This window comes from Anolis carolinensis, chromosome 2 (genome assembly GCF_035594765.1).
Source record: "Anolis carolinensis isolate JA03-04 chromosome 2, rAnoCar3.1.pri, whole genome shotgun sequence".
Taxonomy (NCBI): domain Eukaryota; kingdom Metazoa; phylum Chordata; class Lepidosauria; order Squamata; family Dactyloidae; genus Anolis; species Anolis carolinensis.
Genome location: NC_085842.1, coordinates 109,143,674 through 109,162,034, shown reverse-complemented (window position 1 = coordinate 109,162,034; position 18,361 = coordinate 109,143,674). Strand labels below are relative to the sequence as shown.

The 18,361-nt window shown below is 40.2% G+C and overlaps 2 protein-coding genes across 7 annotated transcripts in view; one reads left to right on the top strand and one right to left on the bottom strand.

Annotated features, from left to right (window-relative positions):
• The window catches only part of septin8 (septin 8), an 82,611-nt gene extending 74,855 nt beyond the window's left edge, over positions 1–7,756 (top strand). For 3 of the 6 annotated variants that reach the window (XM_008104723.3, XM_008104724.3, XM_016991450.2), the window contains exon 10: positions 6,268–7,756. In XM_008104723.3, the coding sequence (XP_008102930.1) occupies positions 6,268–6,433 (166 nt within the window). In that variant the 3' untranslated portion in view covers positions 6,434–7,756. The remainder of the gene's footprint in view (positions 1–6,267) is intronic. The other 3 variants (XM_062970384.1, XM_062970386.1, XM_062970385.1) reach the window with 3 other exon arrangements.
• ccni2 (cyclin I family member 2) lies at positions 224–17,570 on the bottom strand. Its single transcript, XM_008104722.3, has 6 exons — positions 17,202–17,570; positions 13,689–13,845; positions 12,125–12,259; positions 9,729–9,803; positions 7,559–7,699; positions 224–3,973 (listed from the first exon to the last, which is right to left on the bottom strand). The coding sequence occupies exons 2-6, from the start codon at positions 13,800–13,802 to the stop codon at positions 3,575–3,577; spliced, it is 864 nt and encodes a 287-aa protein (XP_008102929.2). The 5' UTR covers positions 13,803–13,845; positions 17,202–17,570; the 3' UTR covers positions 224–3,574.
• Positions 17,571–18,361: the final 791 nt, after the last annotated feature.

Genomic DNA, 18,361 nt, shown 5'->3' with positions numbered 1-18,361 from the left:
TGCATTCATTTTGATATTGTAGAAATATAACCATTAGAGGTGAAGCTTTGATCTGAAGAGATTGTTTGATTCAATACAGTGTAGAAGAAGGTTCTGTTACATGACAGTATAAGTGAATGCTGTAGATGTAGGTTTATGCGCTGCTTCATGTCATAGGACCTGAATGGAGCGTGAATAAAATTAATTTGAAGCTATTTCAATTGGGGAAAAAATGACTCAGGCATAAGATTGCAATTTTGTTTTTATTAATATCAAAACGGGGAGGTGAAAAGTTGACGTTTAAAAAAAACAAGTCAAGAACACAGATTTGCGAACATTAAGAATAAAAGTCACAGATTGTGATCACAGAAAAAGAGTAGTGCTTTTGGTCCTATAGCTGAAAGGCAGGAGTGAGAACATTTTTGTTCCAAGTTCTTCCTTAATAATGAGACATCCACACATATGGAGGACTCACACAGATTTGGCTGCATAGTATGCTGTTTAATTTAATACCTATGTCCCTAGCTTATTTATTATATATTAGCAGCATTCAAATGCTGCTGTTCTAGCAAGGTGCTCTTTTGGGCTCTTGAACACTATGCAGAACATTCACAGTTTGCGCTTTTGGAAGCAGGAGAGGATGTTTCCCCATGGCTTTCTCTGCTACAATGCCTGTTTCACCCTGCCTCAAAGGTGCCTCCTCCAGGCATGTGGTCACCACAGGAAAAGTGTACAGAAAAAGGTCAGGTAAGTAGGCACATGTTCTTAGTCTCTCAGGCAGAGAACTGACTTCTAGCAAATCAAAACCAATTTTGCATTTCACATATTTGGAGTCTACCTGCATCCAACTAGTCAATAACCTGGTATGAAGAATGTTTAAAGCTTCCATGACTACTGTGCTATATGAAAGGTCCCTACCTATTGATACCAAGCATGACCAAAATGTGGAAATGGAATCATTTTAGATACCATTCTTTGGATAGCAGATTATGTATATTACATTTTAGCATTTTGTGCAGGTGTGCCCAGAGGTGTATTATTTTCCTGCTTTGGGTGTAATCCTATTGGTTAATCCCAGCTGAAGTGGGTCTGTTGATTCAGTTGAACCAGCACATAAGTCAATCTTGAGGATTCATAATCGGGAAGTAATAATAGGATTTTGGCCATTCAGTGTTTTGGGCCATCTCTGACTCTTATGCCATTTGTTTTTAATGTATTTCCAGCTGCACAGTGGAAAAACAATTGCCTTTTAAGGATTTACCGAAAACATCTAAAGTGGATCCGTATCATTGCATTTATTTACCAATGTTTTTTCTATGTGATAATGCCAGCATTTGCCTGAAACCTACTGTGTACTCATTTTACTGATGTTTAGATCAAGTGAGCTTTGGGAGGGAGATTGTTCATCCAACTACAAATCCCATGATTCAGTTGATCTAACATTTCTGTGAGTAACATTTCTGTGAGTACCTCACGTACAGCTAAGTTACTATTGCTCTATCTCACCCTGAAGCAGACTTACCTAGAATTGTTTCCTTCAAGGAAATATTTTAAACTGTTTAGCAAATTATGTGATCCTTCATAGATTTAGGAGTATGTGCAAACATCAAAACAATATGCTCAAGTAACAACAGTGCCATATCAGGAGCTTTTGATAAATTATGAGAATCAAGCATCCCTTTGCTCATTGAGCACCATTTATTTAATTAAGCCCTATCTTCTTGACTTCTGAGAGTTCCAGTGGAGAAACCTGCATTAAGATGCCTCGGCTGGAGAAGGTGACTTGGGCAATCCTTACTGATAACCTTATCTCAGCCTTACCTAACTCATAGAGTGATTTTAAGGAATACTGGAGGCAATATGTATGCCCTACTTAGTTGTTCAAAATAACATTTTGCATATGACCAAAGGGGTAGAAACATTTTAAAATATATATTTATATTTTAAACCTGGGATGCTGAATTCTGTACACTTAAGAAGCTGCATAAATCAGGAATGGAGAGGGTGTGCAGGCCTTCTCAACCTTCAGGTATGTGGTCTAGGGGTTGGTGGGAACAGCAGTCTGACAAATTCCGAAAACAATATTGGCAGTACTCAAATAACAGCTCATTTTAATAGCCACATACAGAAAATGTTTCATCTCTACTCCGCTTATGCAGCAGCTGTACTGTGGATAAAACTGGTGATTATTTTGTTTTTACTGCTGGATAACAGTCATTCCTTTTTAGTGAAGCTCATCTCATTAGCAAGCATATGTCACCTGCCTCAAAGCAGGTCTGTAGGCAAGCAGTCATGTACTCAGCTGGAGAAATGATGCATGATCTTGATTGTTCTTCATTCACAGCTGAGACACATAAACCACTGGCTGTGTGCCTGGCTTCTTTCCTCCAAGAGAGTACATTTAGACATGCTCTAATGGAGCACATTGGGTTTGGCACCCCACTATAAAACAGCACTTTAAAGAGATTCTCTCGGTGTGTGTCCCGATCTATCAGGGATTATATGATTGTTTTATCATAAGATCACTTGAATTTGAACTGTCAACTTGGGGTAGACAAGCACAGTACATAACATAGGGTTGTATGAATTTGTTTAAATGCTGGGAGAAAACATGGCTATTTGGCACTGCTCAACAAATGGATAAATGTAACATTATAATTACTTCCCTATTTTTTAAAAGATAATACTTGAAACAACACCTTCTGCAATCCATCTTTTGTCAAAGTACACATTTCTGATGTGTTAATGAGATCTGGTAGTGAAGAACAGTAGCTGTTGCATGCAGACGTGTAAAGAAAAGGGTTGATGTATTTAACTTTTGGCAATGAGTACAGGTAGAAGAGTTATATTGTTCACTAAATCTTGATACTTTTGTGGCACAGATAAATTACTATTTTCAGCTGAGGCCAGCAAATTTGTGGCCCTAAGAGATTATTAGACTTCAGTCCTGGTTAATCCATCACCATTGGTTATGCAGGCTAGGGTTGATAAGCACCAATTTGTGAAAACAACTGGAAGACTCAATATTCCCCATCTCTGATTTTGAGCAACATCTTTCTCCAAGCGATCGACACATTTCATTGCTATGTCTTATATGTCTGAACCCACAATTAAAATACCTGGTCTACGATTTTAGCTTATGCAGCTAAGCTCAGCTGGCTTGTTACTTGAAATGAATGCTACTCATCTCTAGAGCTTATCAACAGCTCATTAATAATACCCAGTTGCTTCCTATATGCAGGAAAGTAAAATTATTATCAGATTGAAAACAATTCAAAGGAGAAACTTAGCAAGATTCCCCCTTTCCCTGGGATAATGAAGCACCTGATTTTCTACATGTCCCTAGCATATGACTCTATTGAATGTTGATCCCTGAGGTTTTTGTCCCTGTATAGCTCTAATCTGTGTCTTCTGCCCTGATGTAACAAGAGATTGATATAAACATACCAAAATAAAACATACATAATGGCATGCAAGAAGTATCTTAAAAAACAGAGTGTTAGCAAGTTGCAAAATAGGCAGTGCTTCTTAGTAATAGCTCTGCTAACCGCTGAAATACAAGAGATAGCTTTTTGGGCCATCTGATCCCTTGTCACTACACGGACTTTGGCCAGTCAATCTGAGGGGCAGGCTGTAGTGGTGGACAAGTGTTACTACCTTCCTCTTGCCCCTCAAGGCCATCCATGTTACTGGTCTGCCCAGTTTCTGGCATCCCATCTTCATTGTACAGGCACCTGAATCCATCAAAAAATTCATCAGTCTGTGTGTCATCTTCATAAGCATTGCCTCTAAGGCCAGACCAGCCTCCCTGGCCTTGTGAGTAACTTTGCCTTGCCTTTTTCACTGTGGAAGAACAGCAGGCTAGCCTTCCATCCAGGTGAGTTTGGATGCTTTGGTTTGCTGGGTTGAAAATATAGACGGCATTGGGTGACCAAAACCCCAGGAGCTGCTGATCAACAAGCTCTTTACAGTGGATGAATTGGGTGTTATCAACCTGTAATGCAATATATCAACAAAATAATTTTTTCCAGGCTCCTGAAATTATTAGCACATTGTCGTTAGTGTTAACTGATGTGCAATTGTAAGAACATGAGGATGAAACATTTCAGTTCCTGTATTTCCAGGTACAGTAATTTGAAATGATTCAAGTCAACATCTATCCATAGCATTCTTTTGTTTCTCCTGCATTAAGCCATCCTTAAGAATTGCCTTCACTGAACTGTGATTTGAAGTAATGCCCACCACAGTGTTAGATGGTTGTTATACCATAATGTGTCACTGGAAAACAGAATTTGCATCTGTAGCCAGTGTCAGGTTGAAGACTTTGTGCATGACATGCTAAACTGCCCTTTGTATAGTAACCCAAAAAAAGATACTTGAAACTCTGCTGATAAAAGACAATGGCAATTTTCTTGTAGAAACGGTTCAGTTTTTGCTAAGTGACTCAAATGATTATGTAACATATAAAGTGGCCCTCTTTGCTTTGTCTGCAAAAAAATAGATCAGAAAAAGGTAGATAAAATTGCCATCAAATTCTACAGAGATACAAATTTGACCCTCCCCCAGTAACTATCGATAATTCACTTTATTTTTTGCTCTGTGTGTGAGCATGAAGCTCACCTAATGTCTGTTATCTTTTGCTTCCTGTTTGCTTTGGGGGTACAGTACTACACTGTGCACCCTGCACCTGTACCTTTTTTGTCATGGCCTTGGGCTAGTATATAAAACTATCTGATTTGACCATTTAGGTGGCATTTTGGATTCCTCTTCCCCATATACAAAGTGAGTGGGTATCAATGAAACACGACACTAATTGACTTTAAGGTTTGAAGCTGAGTCTGCCATACATCTTGGAAGGTTTGCTTGTGGCTAAGAGGCCAAGTGCTGTAGCCACAGATCAAAGCTCTTCTGCAAAGCTACTGTTTGTTGATGCAGCTATCATAGAATATCTGAATCTAAAAATCACTGGCAAACCACAGTTAAGTTCATTACTCCATTATGAACAGCTGCCAGACTGTGGAGATGAGAGTGAGTTTATGAGCAGGTGAGAACGTAAAGCGGATAAACAACTCACAACTAAGTTGCTTATTTTATGACTGACTATACTACAACAATGATATACTGAAGATGAAAAGGGAATCTTTTGCTCTCTTGATGTTTGGACTCCCGTTATCCCAAGAATGCAAACGTATGTTACAGTATCACAAAAACCCTGAAAAACAAAGTGTGGTGCAAACTTTTGTGCTACATTATGGCTGGTATGTACTATGATGCCACAAGTTGGACATATATTATTACAGGTCACTTTTATGGTTTTTGCTTAAGACAGACCATGTCAGTGACTAAAATCCCTCCCAGTCTATACTTCGTAACCTCTTTAACTCCCCAATGTGACTATTTTTATGTGCTGGGAGGGTCAGGGACCAGTAGTGATGTAAGGGTATCGTGCTGGGATGTCCCAAAGATGCTTGGAGATCCCTTCCAATGCCTGTTGCAGCAGGAAAACACCTGGACTTGTCCTCACTTGATTCCTCGACTTTCTGACCTCACAGAAATGGGCTGTCAACCCTGTAACTTTGCAGGCATTGCTGTAGCCAAGTTCTCACCAATGTGGCCAGTGTTGAGGTGTAAGAGGAGTCTAACAATGTTTGAAGTGGCAAGGATTCTCTAGCCCTGGTTTTGCAATGCTATCAGGAATGTTGGTCTATTCAGCCCCAAGGAAAACAATGAATATATTGGTAAATATATTCTACCAAATATAAGAACTTTCTGTTTATCTCAAATCTCAATTGGCCTATGAACCAAAAAATGGTCGCTCACTATGAGACCCTGTGTGATTTAAATGCACCATAACATGATAGTGACATGTGACTGGGGTGTGAAATGTTCCCCATAGATGATTCTCCTTTTTTGATGAGGGCATCTAACACCCATGCTGGACTATTGTGAAAGCATGTTCTACATCAAGTGCAATGTCATGAATTTATCCCTTAATCTAGTAACAGACTTTTGGTGGCTGTGGATCATCATTGGGATATTAACCCCCATTTAACTAACCAAGATTTTGCAGTACACAGAAATGGTATCCTAACCCATGCTTTCTACCATGCACTCCTGAGAAGTATATGTTTAAAAACGTGCAACAATATTGTCTTTTCAAATACTGAAAACATTTAGAATTGATAGCTCTTTTCTTTAAAATCTCTTTCTTTTTTAAAACAAATCTTTGTCTGGGCCACAATTTTTTCCTGCAGAGCCTGCCTTGACTCCTACCTGTCCTTTTTTTAGCAGATCAGTTATTACAGGGAACCAGTCAGGAGTCAGCCTCTCCAACTCCAAGGTGATGATCACCAAAGCCAATGTGGAACCCTTAAACTGCAACACTTGGTGGCATGCCATACAGTGCTGTAGCTGTCTGGTCAAGAACGCAACATGGCGGGAAGGATTCCTTTGAGGCAGCCCGTTTAGTAGATGGGACCACTTGGACATCACCATGGCATGGAACTGGAGAGAGAGAAACATTTATAAGAGATCTCTCTCTTTAAAAATGCATCTATATATAGATATATATTTTAAAAAAACAAACAAGACCAGTGTCAACAATGAACTTTGTACGTTTTCATATGTCATTGACCAGAAGTGCAAACTAATTCTTATTCATGGCAGGAAACCTCTTGACTTTGTTATTTATATTTTTGTCCCACTGTTACCATTTGTGTCGTATTTGCCAAATATTGAAATGTTTAAGCGTATATTGAATGTAACTAATTCTGAATTCATTGCATTATCGCAATTGTAAATTCAGGTCCTTTGACTTCTCATTTGTATGATTAAGAAATAGGTGATACTGAAGCCAGCAAAAATGAAGCAGATAAAGGTGGGGTGTGTAATACCTGATAATGCTGGAAGCAGCCTCAGTGTCCAGGTTGTGACCAGGTTTGATGCCTAAACAACCCTCCCATCAGGATGGAACAAGAATCCACCCTTTGCCATAAAGAGATGAGCTCTGAGACATTGCTATATCACATGATTTTTGCCTTATTATATAGCACATGGTAACTTCTTAAAGAGGAGTTTTCTTTCTGTAAATGTTAAGCAAATAAGATGTGACTCAAGTGCCAGATCAGAATGATCTATTTTGTCTAAATATGAGGGTCCAGTGTGTTAATGCAGGGTGAACGAAAGAAAGCTGATCTGAGATGCCCTATTTGTGAAATGTAGCAAAATTATGAAAGAGTTTTATGTACAGTAGAAAGAGTACAGATAGTTAAAAATATTTTTGCAGCATATATTTAAAACAATAAACAAAGGATCCCTAATAATAAGTTGGAATACCCCAACAAAAAGTCAAACGTAGTTGTCCTTTCAAAATTGGAGTTTATATCCTTTGTAAATTAAAGTTCAGCATTTGGAATGGAGGGGTGTTCAGAATTTCAGTACCTTCATGGTAATACACCTAAAAAGACTTGCAGGTAACTAAGCATGTGTGGCTTGTGAGGCTAACTCAAAGGAAATGTATGTGCACCCTTGATGTTTTCTAGTCTTATTTGGTGCAAGAAACCAAACGTTTAGTGCTTACGATGTTTAAGAAATCCATTGATGTTGCTGTGTAAAGATCCCAGTGAAGTTTATCAAGTATAATCCTTTCCATTCTCAATATCTCAGCTGGAGAACACTTACAACCACTCAGCACTGCAAGCTTCTTTACCGATGGTATTATCTGTTTTGAAACAAAAGAAAAATAATGATTAAAAAACAAAACAAAATTCCTATGAAATTTTGTGTGGTGTTTTGTCTATAATGTGCTAAAAATGAGGAGTTGTCTTTGACATTGTTGGCCTGAGTATCAACCTATCTGGCTTTGAAATATTTCCCATGAAAAAATTAGAAATCCCAATGCCCCCTATGTTATACAAAAGATATTTTGTACAATAGATACTTTAATAAAACTAATTTATTCCACTTACTAAATCCCATGTGTGTAAGATGAACTTCAGATAGATGATCCAAACTGGGGAAGAGTTCTGAAGTTCTGAACCTATGGGTGGTTACGTAGTTAGGGTGGTGATACAGAACTGTGGCAATTATTTTCTGCTCAGAAAACACTGGGAGAGGGAGTTGTGTGATTTATGCATAGATCTATGACTAGTATTCAAAAATTGTAGTTTTGAAGTATTTATCACAACAGGAAGGAAATTCTTTGTTGCTAAAATTTCTCTTTTCCAATTCCTCTTGTTTTCTGAGAACGGAATGAGCAAGAATTGCCTCCCGACTACATGAAGCATTCCCTTGACACCTGTTGGCCAACTGAACCCTTGCATTCATAAAGCACATCTGGCAACTAACACTCAGCTTCACTTTCCTTTCTTAAAGAACCTTTATAACTGTTATTTTATAAATCAATCAAACACAAGAGTTTACGGCACTTCATGAAACCAACTAAGGATTATTTTATAATCTGAATTTCACACAAAGCCAAGCTCAGGAGTCTGTGGCATGTTTGCCTCATACACAACTAGAGAATAGAAAGAGCACCTATATGCCATAAAAACTAGAGTTAAATCTAATTTTTGGTCTTAAAAGATATTACCTGGTATCCTCTATTACAGTTTATGTTACTTAACATTACCTAGTAGCTACATAGCAGGTAACTGTTCACGAATTGAAACTGTTTACTAATTGCAAGCATACGTAACAGGAGACCAGCAAGGGTGTCCCACTACACATAAGACTCTACCAATGCACTCTCTAGCTGGTATTCTGAGGTATATAGGGTCCTGTTGAGCATTGAGCACATTTCCAGCTCCCTACATAGTAATGTAACAACATTTCCTTACTAGATATGGATGGTACAGAACAGCCCAATTTTTATTCCCACAGACATATATCTACTTAGGAAGATACAAGGCCCCAACAGGATTTCAACCATTTATTATCTGTCAGTTCAAAAGCAATGGTAGCCTTACTAGCCATAAGAAATTTTCTAATGTCTACATAAATAGTACTTTTATTCATCCAAACAAAATATCACAAATTACTATACAAGTGTGCAAATTCTCCTGAACAGAGCCTCAGGTTACAAGTAAACAAAACAAGGACAATGAAGGCATTTAATTGCAGGCTGATGATGGAATGAAAAATAGCTAATATAAATTTTAATTAGTCTCCATCTGTTAGATACTATGAAGGTTTCAAATTCTTCCTTGGGGAAAAAATACAGTAGTTGATCCCACATTTTTGGAAATATAAAATCTAATTATAAGATTTTCAAAAATATGAGTGCAATTATATGCTTTTGTATTCCAGCAATGCTGGGGCAGTCTGAAGCTATCATAGCACCTAATAGATGGAAGCTAATTTGAATGTCTATCACTTCATCCCACGCTTCATTTTACATCATGACTAAATGCAGACATCACTTGCTTATCAGCTACCCTCCCCATGTTCCACCCCCAGACTTTTTTTTTTTACAATCAAAGCTGGGAAAGAGTTCTGTCTGCGAACGCTGGCCTCTTGTTTGGTAAGAACTACATCGATATAATTCTACACACTTGATACACTGAAAGGTTTAAAATAAGATTGAAGGTGATAAGTGGGTTAGTCGGGCAGATGGGACCTTCCTGTCTTATAGAGATTGCTGGGTATTATTACACTGCCTAACAGTGGGTTAAACCTATGTAACTAAAACGTAACAATGAGGTGGACATCCTAATTTCTGTATCACATCTCATATTTCAAACCAAAAATACCTCATCTTCTTCATTGATTTTTGCTGCAAGAATGAGGCATGCTATTGCAATGCATCTGAGGTATTTTAGCTGTGCCTGAAGGAGAAAGGAAAAAAAGAGGTAAGTAATGCAGTGTGATACCAAAATCAGGAAAGATCCATCCATCCATCATATCATGCATATAATCTAATTGCCTGGTTTATAGCTTTTTACAAGGACTCCACATGAGCTGCACAATAAATAAATATTCTGGATAAGGGATGCTCAATCTGTATTAACTCATTAACAAAATGCTAGCCATTTCTAGAGGTTAATCCTCAGTTTGACATTACTGACATGGAATTTTATTTGAAAATAGACGTTAGATTTCCAGGAAACAAACAAACACACACAAAACAAAACAAAGAAAACCCCTAAAAAGGGGTAAATGTAACTCCCAGGCTATTTTCTAAAGTTTTATGTCACATGAGGTACAGGGCTGTATTTGCTGCCCACTTACTTTCTTTTCTATCTTCATCAGTTAGCCCTATTGCTTTCTGAATGTTGGATGTAAGAAGATTGAAGCAGAAAGCCCATTCAACACAACTAAATCAGACCCCTGATTACAAAGGAAGCCCCTTCAAGTACAGCAGGTCCCATCCTTCATATTGTTTCCATTTAAAACATGAAAGGCAGCAGGACCAGATGACATGCATGCCCAACTTCCTGTTAATATAATTACTTAGGGGACAGAACAGGATTTGTGATTTATCATCTTTAAGACACTGTTGGTAAGTTTGTGATAAAGCTAGAGGAAAGAAGCTAAGGAGGGGCCTTCTAAAACCAAATGAGTTTGAACATACAGCTAAATCAGTTGTAATTGACTGAAATGTAGTCAGAAGCATGAGAAGCTTCTGGACAAGAGATAAATGAACACTTGCTCCCACAACAATTTAAAAAATTGACTTCTTTCTTGCACTATCATGTTGAGAAATGCAGTGGGTGCCAGGACGGAAAGGCATAGAAGTCCTGAAGGCTGATGCACTGGAAAAAACAGACTTCTTACAACCAGCAGATGTATTCCCCTCTTCTCAACCTTGTTGCATGGCTGCTAGCCTAGGGGACCAATATGATTTTGGCTATAGCTTTTACACAGTCATGATTCCTGAAATGTTAACTATCCATTGCCATTTACATGGTTGTTAAAGAGACATGCTTCTTGCTTCAATTTTCCTTCACATTTGCATATCAACTTTTTAAAGAATTACATGTTTTAATGAATGAATTCGGGATCATCCAAAATGATGAAAAATCAAGTTTAAGAAATTATTTGCAATCCACTGTAATCACCAACCAAGTTCCAGTTGGTCTTCCCGCCAAAGGTGAAAATATGAACCACTCAATTCATACACCTTCCAACAATTTTTACTATACTTTAGACATATTTAGGAAATTCTTGCAGCAAAACCATAGCATCTACGAAGCCCCTTTGCACTGTAACTTCTTTTCTGTTGATGATAAGGTTGATAAAGAAATTCAGATACAGTTGCAATCATCTTCTGAAGACTCAGTTAAAGTCTTGTCCATAGTTTATGCAAGTACTAAGCAGGAACAGTTCATCAACTAAAATGAGCATACATATGAAGTGGCTGCATTCCACTTTCAAAAGTATGTGAGTGGGAGTGCAAAACGCTGAGTATGATTCAATCTGAAATCTTAGGAAGTATCTGCACACAGGATATCCTAAATTAGTTCAACTCATTAAGACTCAATTAGAGTAGACCAATGAATCAATGGGAACTTGTTTTGTCAGCACTTAGGTTAAGTTTCATGGAGTCAATCGATCCACTCGAGTTAAGACTAACAATTAGATTTAGGCTTATATTTGCAGTAATTTGTATGCAGTTCAAGAAAACTTTGTTGACCACTATTTCTATATACAGCAAGACCCTCTTATCCTCAGGGTATATATTCCAAGACCCTTCACTGATGCTTGAAACCATGGGTAGTTCTGAACCCCTACATTTTTGCTCCTCATGGTTGGGAGGAATCTGCTCATCAACTGCCCCACAGAGGACAAGGGAAATGGTCCTCTGCCAACTTTCCTCTTGTCACCTCTTCAACAGATGCATAACTAGAAAGTTAGGAGGTCAACTTCTGGGCCAAGCATACCATAGATCTCGCTGGAAGAATGAGAGAGACCACAACGACTTCTGGTAGTGACAACCGTGGATAACTGAAGCCAAAGAATCTATGGATGATGTATAAGTTTCAGTCCAATACACAGTATAAACTGATAGACTTATTTCTGGATATGCATACCTAGGATTGCATTGTATGTTCAACTCCCTGAGATTTGATGTATATGTATGTTGCAGCCAAGAAAATTACCACAATACTATCAAAACTTAATAAACATGATATGGAGAGCACCTCACCTTCACTGTTGCCAGCAATCGGTTGAGCAAGCTGACAGCCAATGCAAATGTTTCAGAAGAAAACTGAAACAGTGCATTTAACTCTTTGATCCACAAAACTGCTTTCTCATAATACAATGGGGAGATGTCTGTACCCTAAATGGAAAGCAAGATGTTAAAACATACACCACAGCTATTTGGGATATGCCAGGAACTGAAATTCACCTCTGTCAGTAAGACTAGAAATATTTTGCATTACAGTTTCAATTTTTAGTTGCCACATACTTCTTTTAGCAAACACATATTGGTGCCTGCTTCATCTTATAGCTACTTGTGAGTAAGACACAATGCTCGTTTCCATGTGGAAGACATTTTGAACATTAAATGTTTTCAGGGTACTATAGGCCATTAACCAACAAGAGTAGGATCAGTGGTATTGCCATAATTTTTTTGATGCTACGCATTACAATTTTCAATAAGAGTCCCAAAATGCAAGAAGCAATGCTCATCTACATCTACCAGCAACTTTAGAAATGTTCACTTCAAAGAACAGATTTTACATAGTGCGAATGGGTTTAACCAAACCAAGTCACTCCAAAATACTTTGCTTTAGAACACTAGTGGGCAAAGTGTGGCTTGTGCATGCAGTTTCTCGGGGCCAATTTTGTCGCTCCCATACCCTTTGGATTTTGTGGTTGTTGTTCCAAAAACAACTACAAAATGGCCACTAGGTAATGTGAAGGGCATTTCTATCACATTTGGAGGCCATCTGCCTCTAACTCCTGGGAGTAAAATAACTTGATTTTTTTAAGAGAAAAAAAGAATGCCTTTGCTCTCAAATCTATGGAATGTGGACCTTTGGGAAGCCCATTAGGCCACTGCAGGCCCAAGAAAATAGAGTTTTGAAACAGAAAATGGACAACAGGTGGCTTCTTTCTGTTACAGTTGCTTTTTAAAAAGGCGTCTCATGATCCTAAAATGGACCAGGAGAACAAAAAAATATGAAAACATCAGCCAGAAGGCATTTTGGGACAAAAAAAAGTGTTTTCCCCCCAGCAAGAACAGGCATGGTGTTACGTGTGGTCTCCGACATTCTCCTAAGGACTAAGCAGCCCCTGAGGCTTCTAGAGTTGCCCAACTCTGCTGTAGAACAATAATTACTTACAACAGTGCCCTTAACAAAGAAAAATCCAGACCATCCTCATCCTCATTGGTATTGCATAGCTAAATTCAGAGATCACAGGGAAGCCAGAGGGAAAAGGCAGAGGACATAATTTCCCCTACTAATCTGAAAGTCCTGCTGCATGAGTTTTATGAGTCTTAGCTCCAGTGTATCACTTAAGAGGAGGAATAGCAGGGGGTAATCACCAAAAAGCAGTTTTTCTCTAGGCTCCATCTTGGGAATGATTATGTTGGATTAAATGTAACAAAATGTATGCAGTATATTAGGCCTCTATCTATAACATACCATATTTGCTATATCAAGTTGGATGTGCATTTGTATGCCTAAGGATTGGGAAGCATGATTTTTGCAGAAGCATATTCATCATAATTAATAATTTCAAAGAAAGACTAGAAAATATACCTTCAATGTGAAATCATGGACAGTTGGCACCTTCCAAATCTTTGCTTCTCTTGTGAGGGCATGTTCCAGTGCCAAGGCAAGTTTCTGGCTCTCCGAAAGCCCTGAACACTTCATAATATTCACTGAATAGGCCTCTTTGAAAGATAGGAGCCACTACCTGCAAACAAAACAACAACTGTTATTTAAGTATATGGATTAAGACGCTGAAGCCCATATGCACAAACAGAAAGCCAAAACCTGTTCTGTTCTTTCAACACGCATAGGAGAACTAATCAAGATTCAGCACTTAAACACTAGTTTAGCATAAGCTTTCACAGATATTAGTTAACTTCTTCAGATGCCCTGAAAATGGGATATTAAAGCCACGTGTTCAAAATCATGTAATCCTTAAATACAATAATGGCAATATTTTGTTTCCTAGATAACATGTTCAACATTTGTTCTAAATTGCAGTGTGCACACTTAGTGAGAGCACTGCCTATCTTTTCATCCTCCTTTCAGCAAGACTGTTCCTTCCACTGATACGCAAAGCAAGGTTTCCCCTCAGAACAGAAGAACGACTGCACTGGATTAGATTGAAGGGCTGTCCAATCAAGCTACTAAAAGAAGACTGGAATTAATACATCATAGGGACAACAAATTCCACTCTAAAACTAGAGAAATAATTATCTGTAAACATAGCAACCAAAGAGTCTCTGGGACTTTCTTAGAGCAATATTATTAAATTCTCCATTGGGTCCCAGGCTTCCTAATTGACAAGCAATTTCAGAGCACAATTTCTGGAGCTCTGATGGGTAGGGTTTAAAATATGCAACATGAATATGGGCAAGTGACTCTTAAAAGCAATAACTTTAGGCTCAGGATATTATAGGACAGAGGGCTATGTAATTTGTGAAAACACTGCAAGAACCTTGAATCTAAATCAATTAACATCTTCTTATAACTTCTCTGGAGCCGATGTGGTGCAATGGTTCAAATGTTCAACTATGACTGCAGAAAACAGAATTTTAATTTGGTTGTTGTGAGTTTTCTGGGCTGTATGGCCATGTTCCAGAAGCATTCTCTCCTGACATTTCACCCACACCTATGGCAGGCATCCTCTGAGGTTGTGAGAATTTTAATTTCCTGTCAGCTATGGAAACTCACTGGGTGACTTCAGGCAAGTCATACAGTCTTAGTCTCAGAGGGGATCAAAGCCAAACCTTCCTCTGAACAAGAAAACTTCATAGGGTCACTTTATGGTCACCTTAAGTTGGAAATGACTTGAACGTACACAACAAAAATGGTCTCCGGCCCATCCATTAGTAGCAAGGGCAAACTAATGGCCTATATACATTCTCCAGTTCAAGTACCATTATCACCTATTATTTCCAAACAGAAATGTAAGCACACACTGAAGTCTTTATTTCATATGTAAATACCTCAGATGTAAAAATGCTAGCTACGAGTTCACATTTCAGGAAAGAGTGAATTACCCAACAAAAGTATGTGCCCGGAAAAAGATTGGTCCTTGATTACTATAAAGAGTCCTGTGGCAATGTAAAAGCTACCGCAAATACATTAATAGCTAATCAGAATACTACATATCACCCTCAGTATCAAGGCAAAGTTTATAAGGAACAGAAGCTTAGGAAGGGGATGCTTTTCCCATTTGACTAAATAAGGTCTTTGGTCTGATTCAGCATGGTCCTTTTTATATTCTTCTTCATTCCCAAGTCTCCTCGGAGTCAGGAACACTCACAGGGTGACCCTGGACCACCCACATTCACACTGACCCCGCCTTGGGTCTGGGATATAATGGTAAGGAGTGGTACACATATCATCCTGACTAATTACAGGAAAGGTGGCATATTATTTAAGTTGCTTTTTATATATAGTTATCATAGTTGAGCCTCCAGTGGTGCAGTGGGTTAAACCACTGAGCTGCTGAACTTGCTGACCGAAAGGTCAGTGGTTCGAATCCCGGGAGTGGATGAGCTCCTGCTGTTAACCCCAGCTTCTGCCAACCTAGCAGTTCGAAAACATGCAAATGTGAGTAGATCAATAGATACCACTCCAGCAGGAAGGTAACGGTGCTCCATGCTGTCCTTGGAGGTGTCTACGGACAACACTGGCTCTTCGGCTTAGAAATGGAGTTGAGCACCAACCCCCAGAGTCAGACTCGACTAGACTTAATGTCAAGGGGAAACCTTTACCTTTTTACAGTAAACCACATAAACTTGTTTTTGGCTTAAACAAAGCAAGCTGTCCACTGTGACAAAACATTATATTCCATGCCTTTCATGACATAGGAAAGCAAAGAACTCCATGGAATAAATAAAATCAAAAGAAATAAAGATCTCACAAATGAGAACTGGGATAGAAAAAGTTACTGATGAGAATGAAGCACACCACAGGCCTGGCTGCAGCAGTTGTCCTTACCTGAGTCTACAAGATCTTCTTGGGGGAAGTTACCTCTGCATTTTGAACTCTTACAGCTAATACAAGAAGTCTGGATGCAGGAACAAACTGGAAGTGGAGGGGAAAGCTAGGACACTTTCAAAGCAGCTGAAAAATGTGCTGTTGGAGGCTTTCATGGCTGGAATCACTGGGTTGCTGTGAGTTTTACAGGCTGTATGGTCATGTTCCAGAAGCATTCCCTCCTGACGTTTCACCCATATCTGTGGCAGGCATCCTCAGAGGTTGGGAGGTCTGTTGGAAACTAGGCAAGTGGGGCTTATATATCTATCTGTGGAAGCAGCCAGGCTTTGAAGCTGCAAGGCCATTCGATGCTATTCAAGGTGGTCAATTGCAACATTCACACTTGCCTCCAACAGACAAGAGCTCTTTCTCCCACCCTGGACCTTCCACAGATATATAAACCCCACTTGCCTACTTTCCAACAGACCGCACAACCTCTGAGGATGCCTGCCAGGAGAGAATGTTTCTGGAACATAGCCACACAGCCCGGAAAACTCACAGAAACCAGCTGGAAAAAGTGGGAGGCAAACGTTCAACCAGGACTCGCCCTTAAAGCTGAGCTGTACGGGGTTCTTAAGCCAGGCATGGGCAAACGTGGACCCACAAGCCAGGTGTTTTGCTCCATGCAGTCCACCATTGGTGGGAGCTGAAGTAACAAAACACCTGGAGGGCCCAGGTTTGCCCATGCCTGATCTAGGGGATCCCGGGACTTGTTGTTCGGGGAGGCACCAGCACTCTTGGGCAGGGAAGCCTTATAAAAAGGACCTCTCCGGGGATCCCACAGAGACTCAAGGGGTGTGGAGCTGCATGAATTCCGCCGTGTGCCTGCACCCTCGGGCTCCCCAGGCGCTTTGGGGAGAGAAAAACAAAAACACCCAAGCCTAACCCGCAGCTCGCCTTCCGTCTCCACCAAAGCAAAACAACAGGAAGCCAGGCACGTGACCTCGCTCGCCCCGGCCACAAAGACTGGGACAGACAGACAGACAGACAAAGGGGGAAGGGGCGGGGGCGATAAAACTCTCAGCGAACTTTCTCCCAAAGGCGCCTGCCTACCTCCCTTCCTCGCTCCGAGGCCGGTCTTGGCGCGGCATGCAGGACTCCGCTGCTGCTGCTGCTGCTGCGCTGCACAATTGGGATTGAGCCCTTGGCGCCTTTGTTGTTGTTGCTGCTGCTGCTGCTCTCATGCCCTTTGGCCAAAGTGGAGAAGATCCCACCGGTTGCTGGAGCGGAGCCCCCCTCTTCACCTCCCTGCCCCGTTGCCTTCTAGACCCAGGGGGACCCCCCAAAGAACGAGGAAAACATCTTTTCCGGGCGGGAGAGAGAGAGAAAGCGAGCGAGCAAGGCCCCTCCTCAAGGGACAGGAGTCCCTCCCAAAGGCGGGCTCGGACCGCCCCCGCTCCGCCTCTTCCCCTTGGAGCACTTGGGGGAGCCTCCGGGCGGACTGAGGACGACGTGCTCTTTTGCAGGGATACCACCGACTGACGTCACGGGGGATGACGTCACTCGATGCCGTTGCCCCCTCCTGCCCCCCCCTCTTCCCCTACCAGGCCACAATATTGGAGCCAAAACACTGGGCAAATTCCCAAACTATACATACATATGCAATCTGTGGTCGAAGGCTTTTCATGGGTTGCTGTGAGTTTTCCGGGCTGTCAGGCCATGTTCCAGAAGCATTCTCTCCTGATGTTGCGCCCACATCTATGGCAGGCATCCTCAGAGGTTGTGAGGTCTGTTGGAAGCTAAGGAAGTGGGGTTTATAGATCTGTGGAATGTTCATGTTAAGAGAAAGAACTCTTGTCTGTTTGGGGCAAGTGTGCATGTTGTGAATGATCATTTTGATTAGTATTGAATAGTCTTGCAGCTTCAAAGCCTGACTGTTTACTCCTTTGTTGGGGGTGTTTGCTGGCCCTGATTGTTTCATGTCTGGAATTCCTGTTTTCAGAGTTGTTCTTTGTTTACTGTCCTGATTATAGAGTTATTTTTTTAAAAGTACCGGTAGCCAGATTTTGTTCATTTCATTGTTTCCTCCTTTCTGTTAAAATTGTCCACATGCTTGTGGATTTCAATGGCTTCTCTGTGTCATCTGACATGGTAAAGAGCGACACTAAAAAAACAGGGGAACTCCAGACAAGAATCAATCATGGCCAGCTAATACCTCCTAACAAAGTATCCCCCAGGCAGCAACCAGCCAGGCTTTGAAGCTACAAGGCCAT

Excerpts from the sequence above, each read along its gene's own strand:
- ccni2 (XM_008104722.3), bottom strand. The coding sequence starts at position 13,802 with ATGAAGTGTTCAGGGCTTTCGGAGAGCCAGAAACTTGCCTTGGCACTG. Across the intron at positions 9,804-12,124 it reads GATTGCTGGCAACAGTGAAG|GCACAGCTAAAATACCTCAG; the intron begins GTGAGGTGCTCT and ends TTTCTCCTTCAG. Across the intron at positions 3,974-7,558 it reads CAATGGATTTCTTAAACATC|GTTGATAACACCCAATTCAT; the intron begins GTAAGCACTAAA and ends ATTGCATTACAG.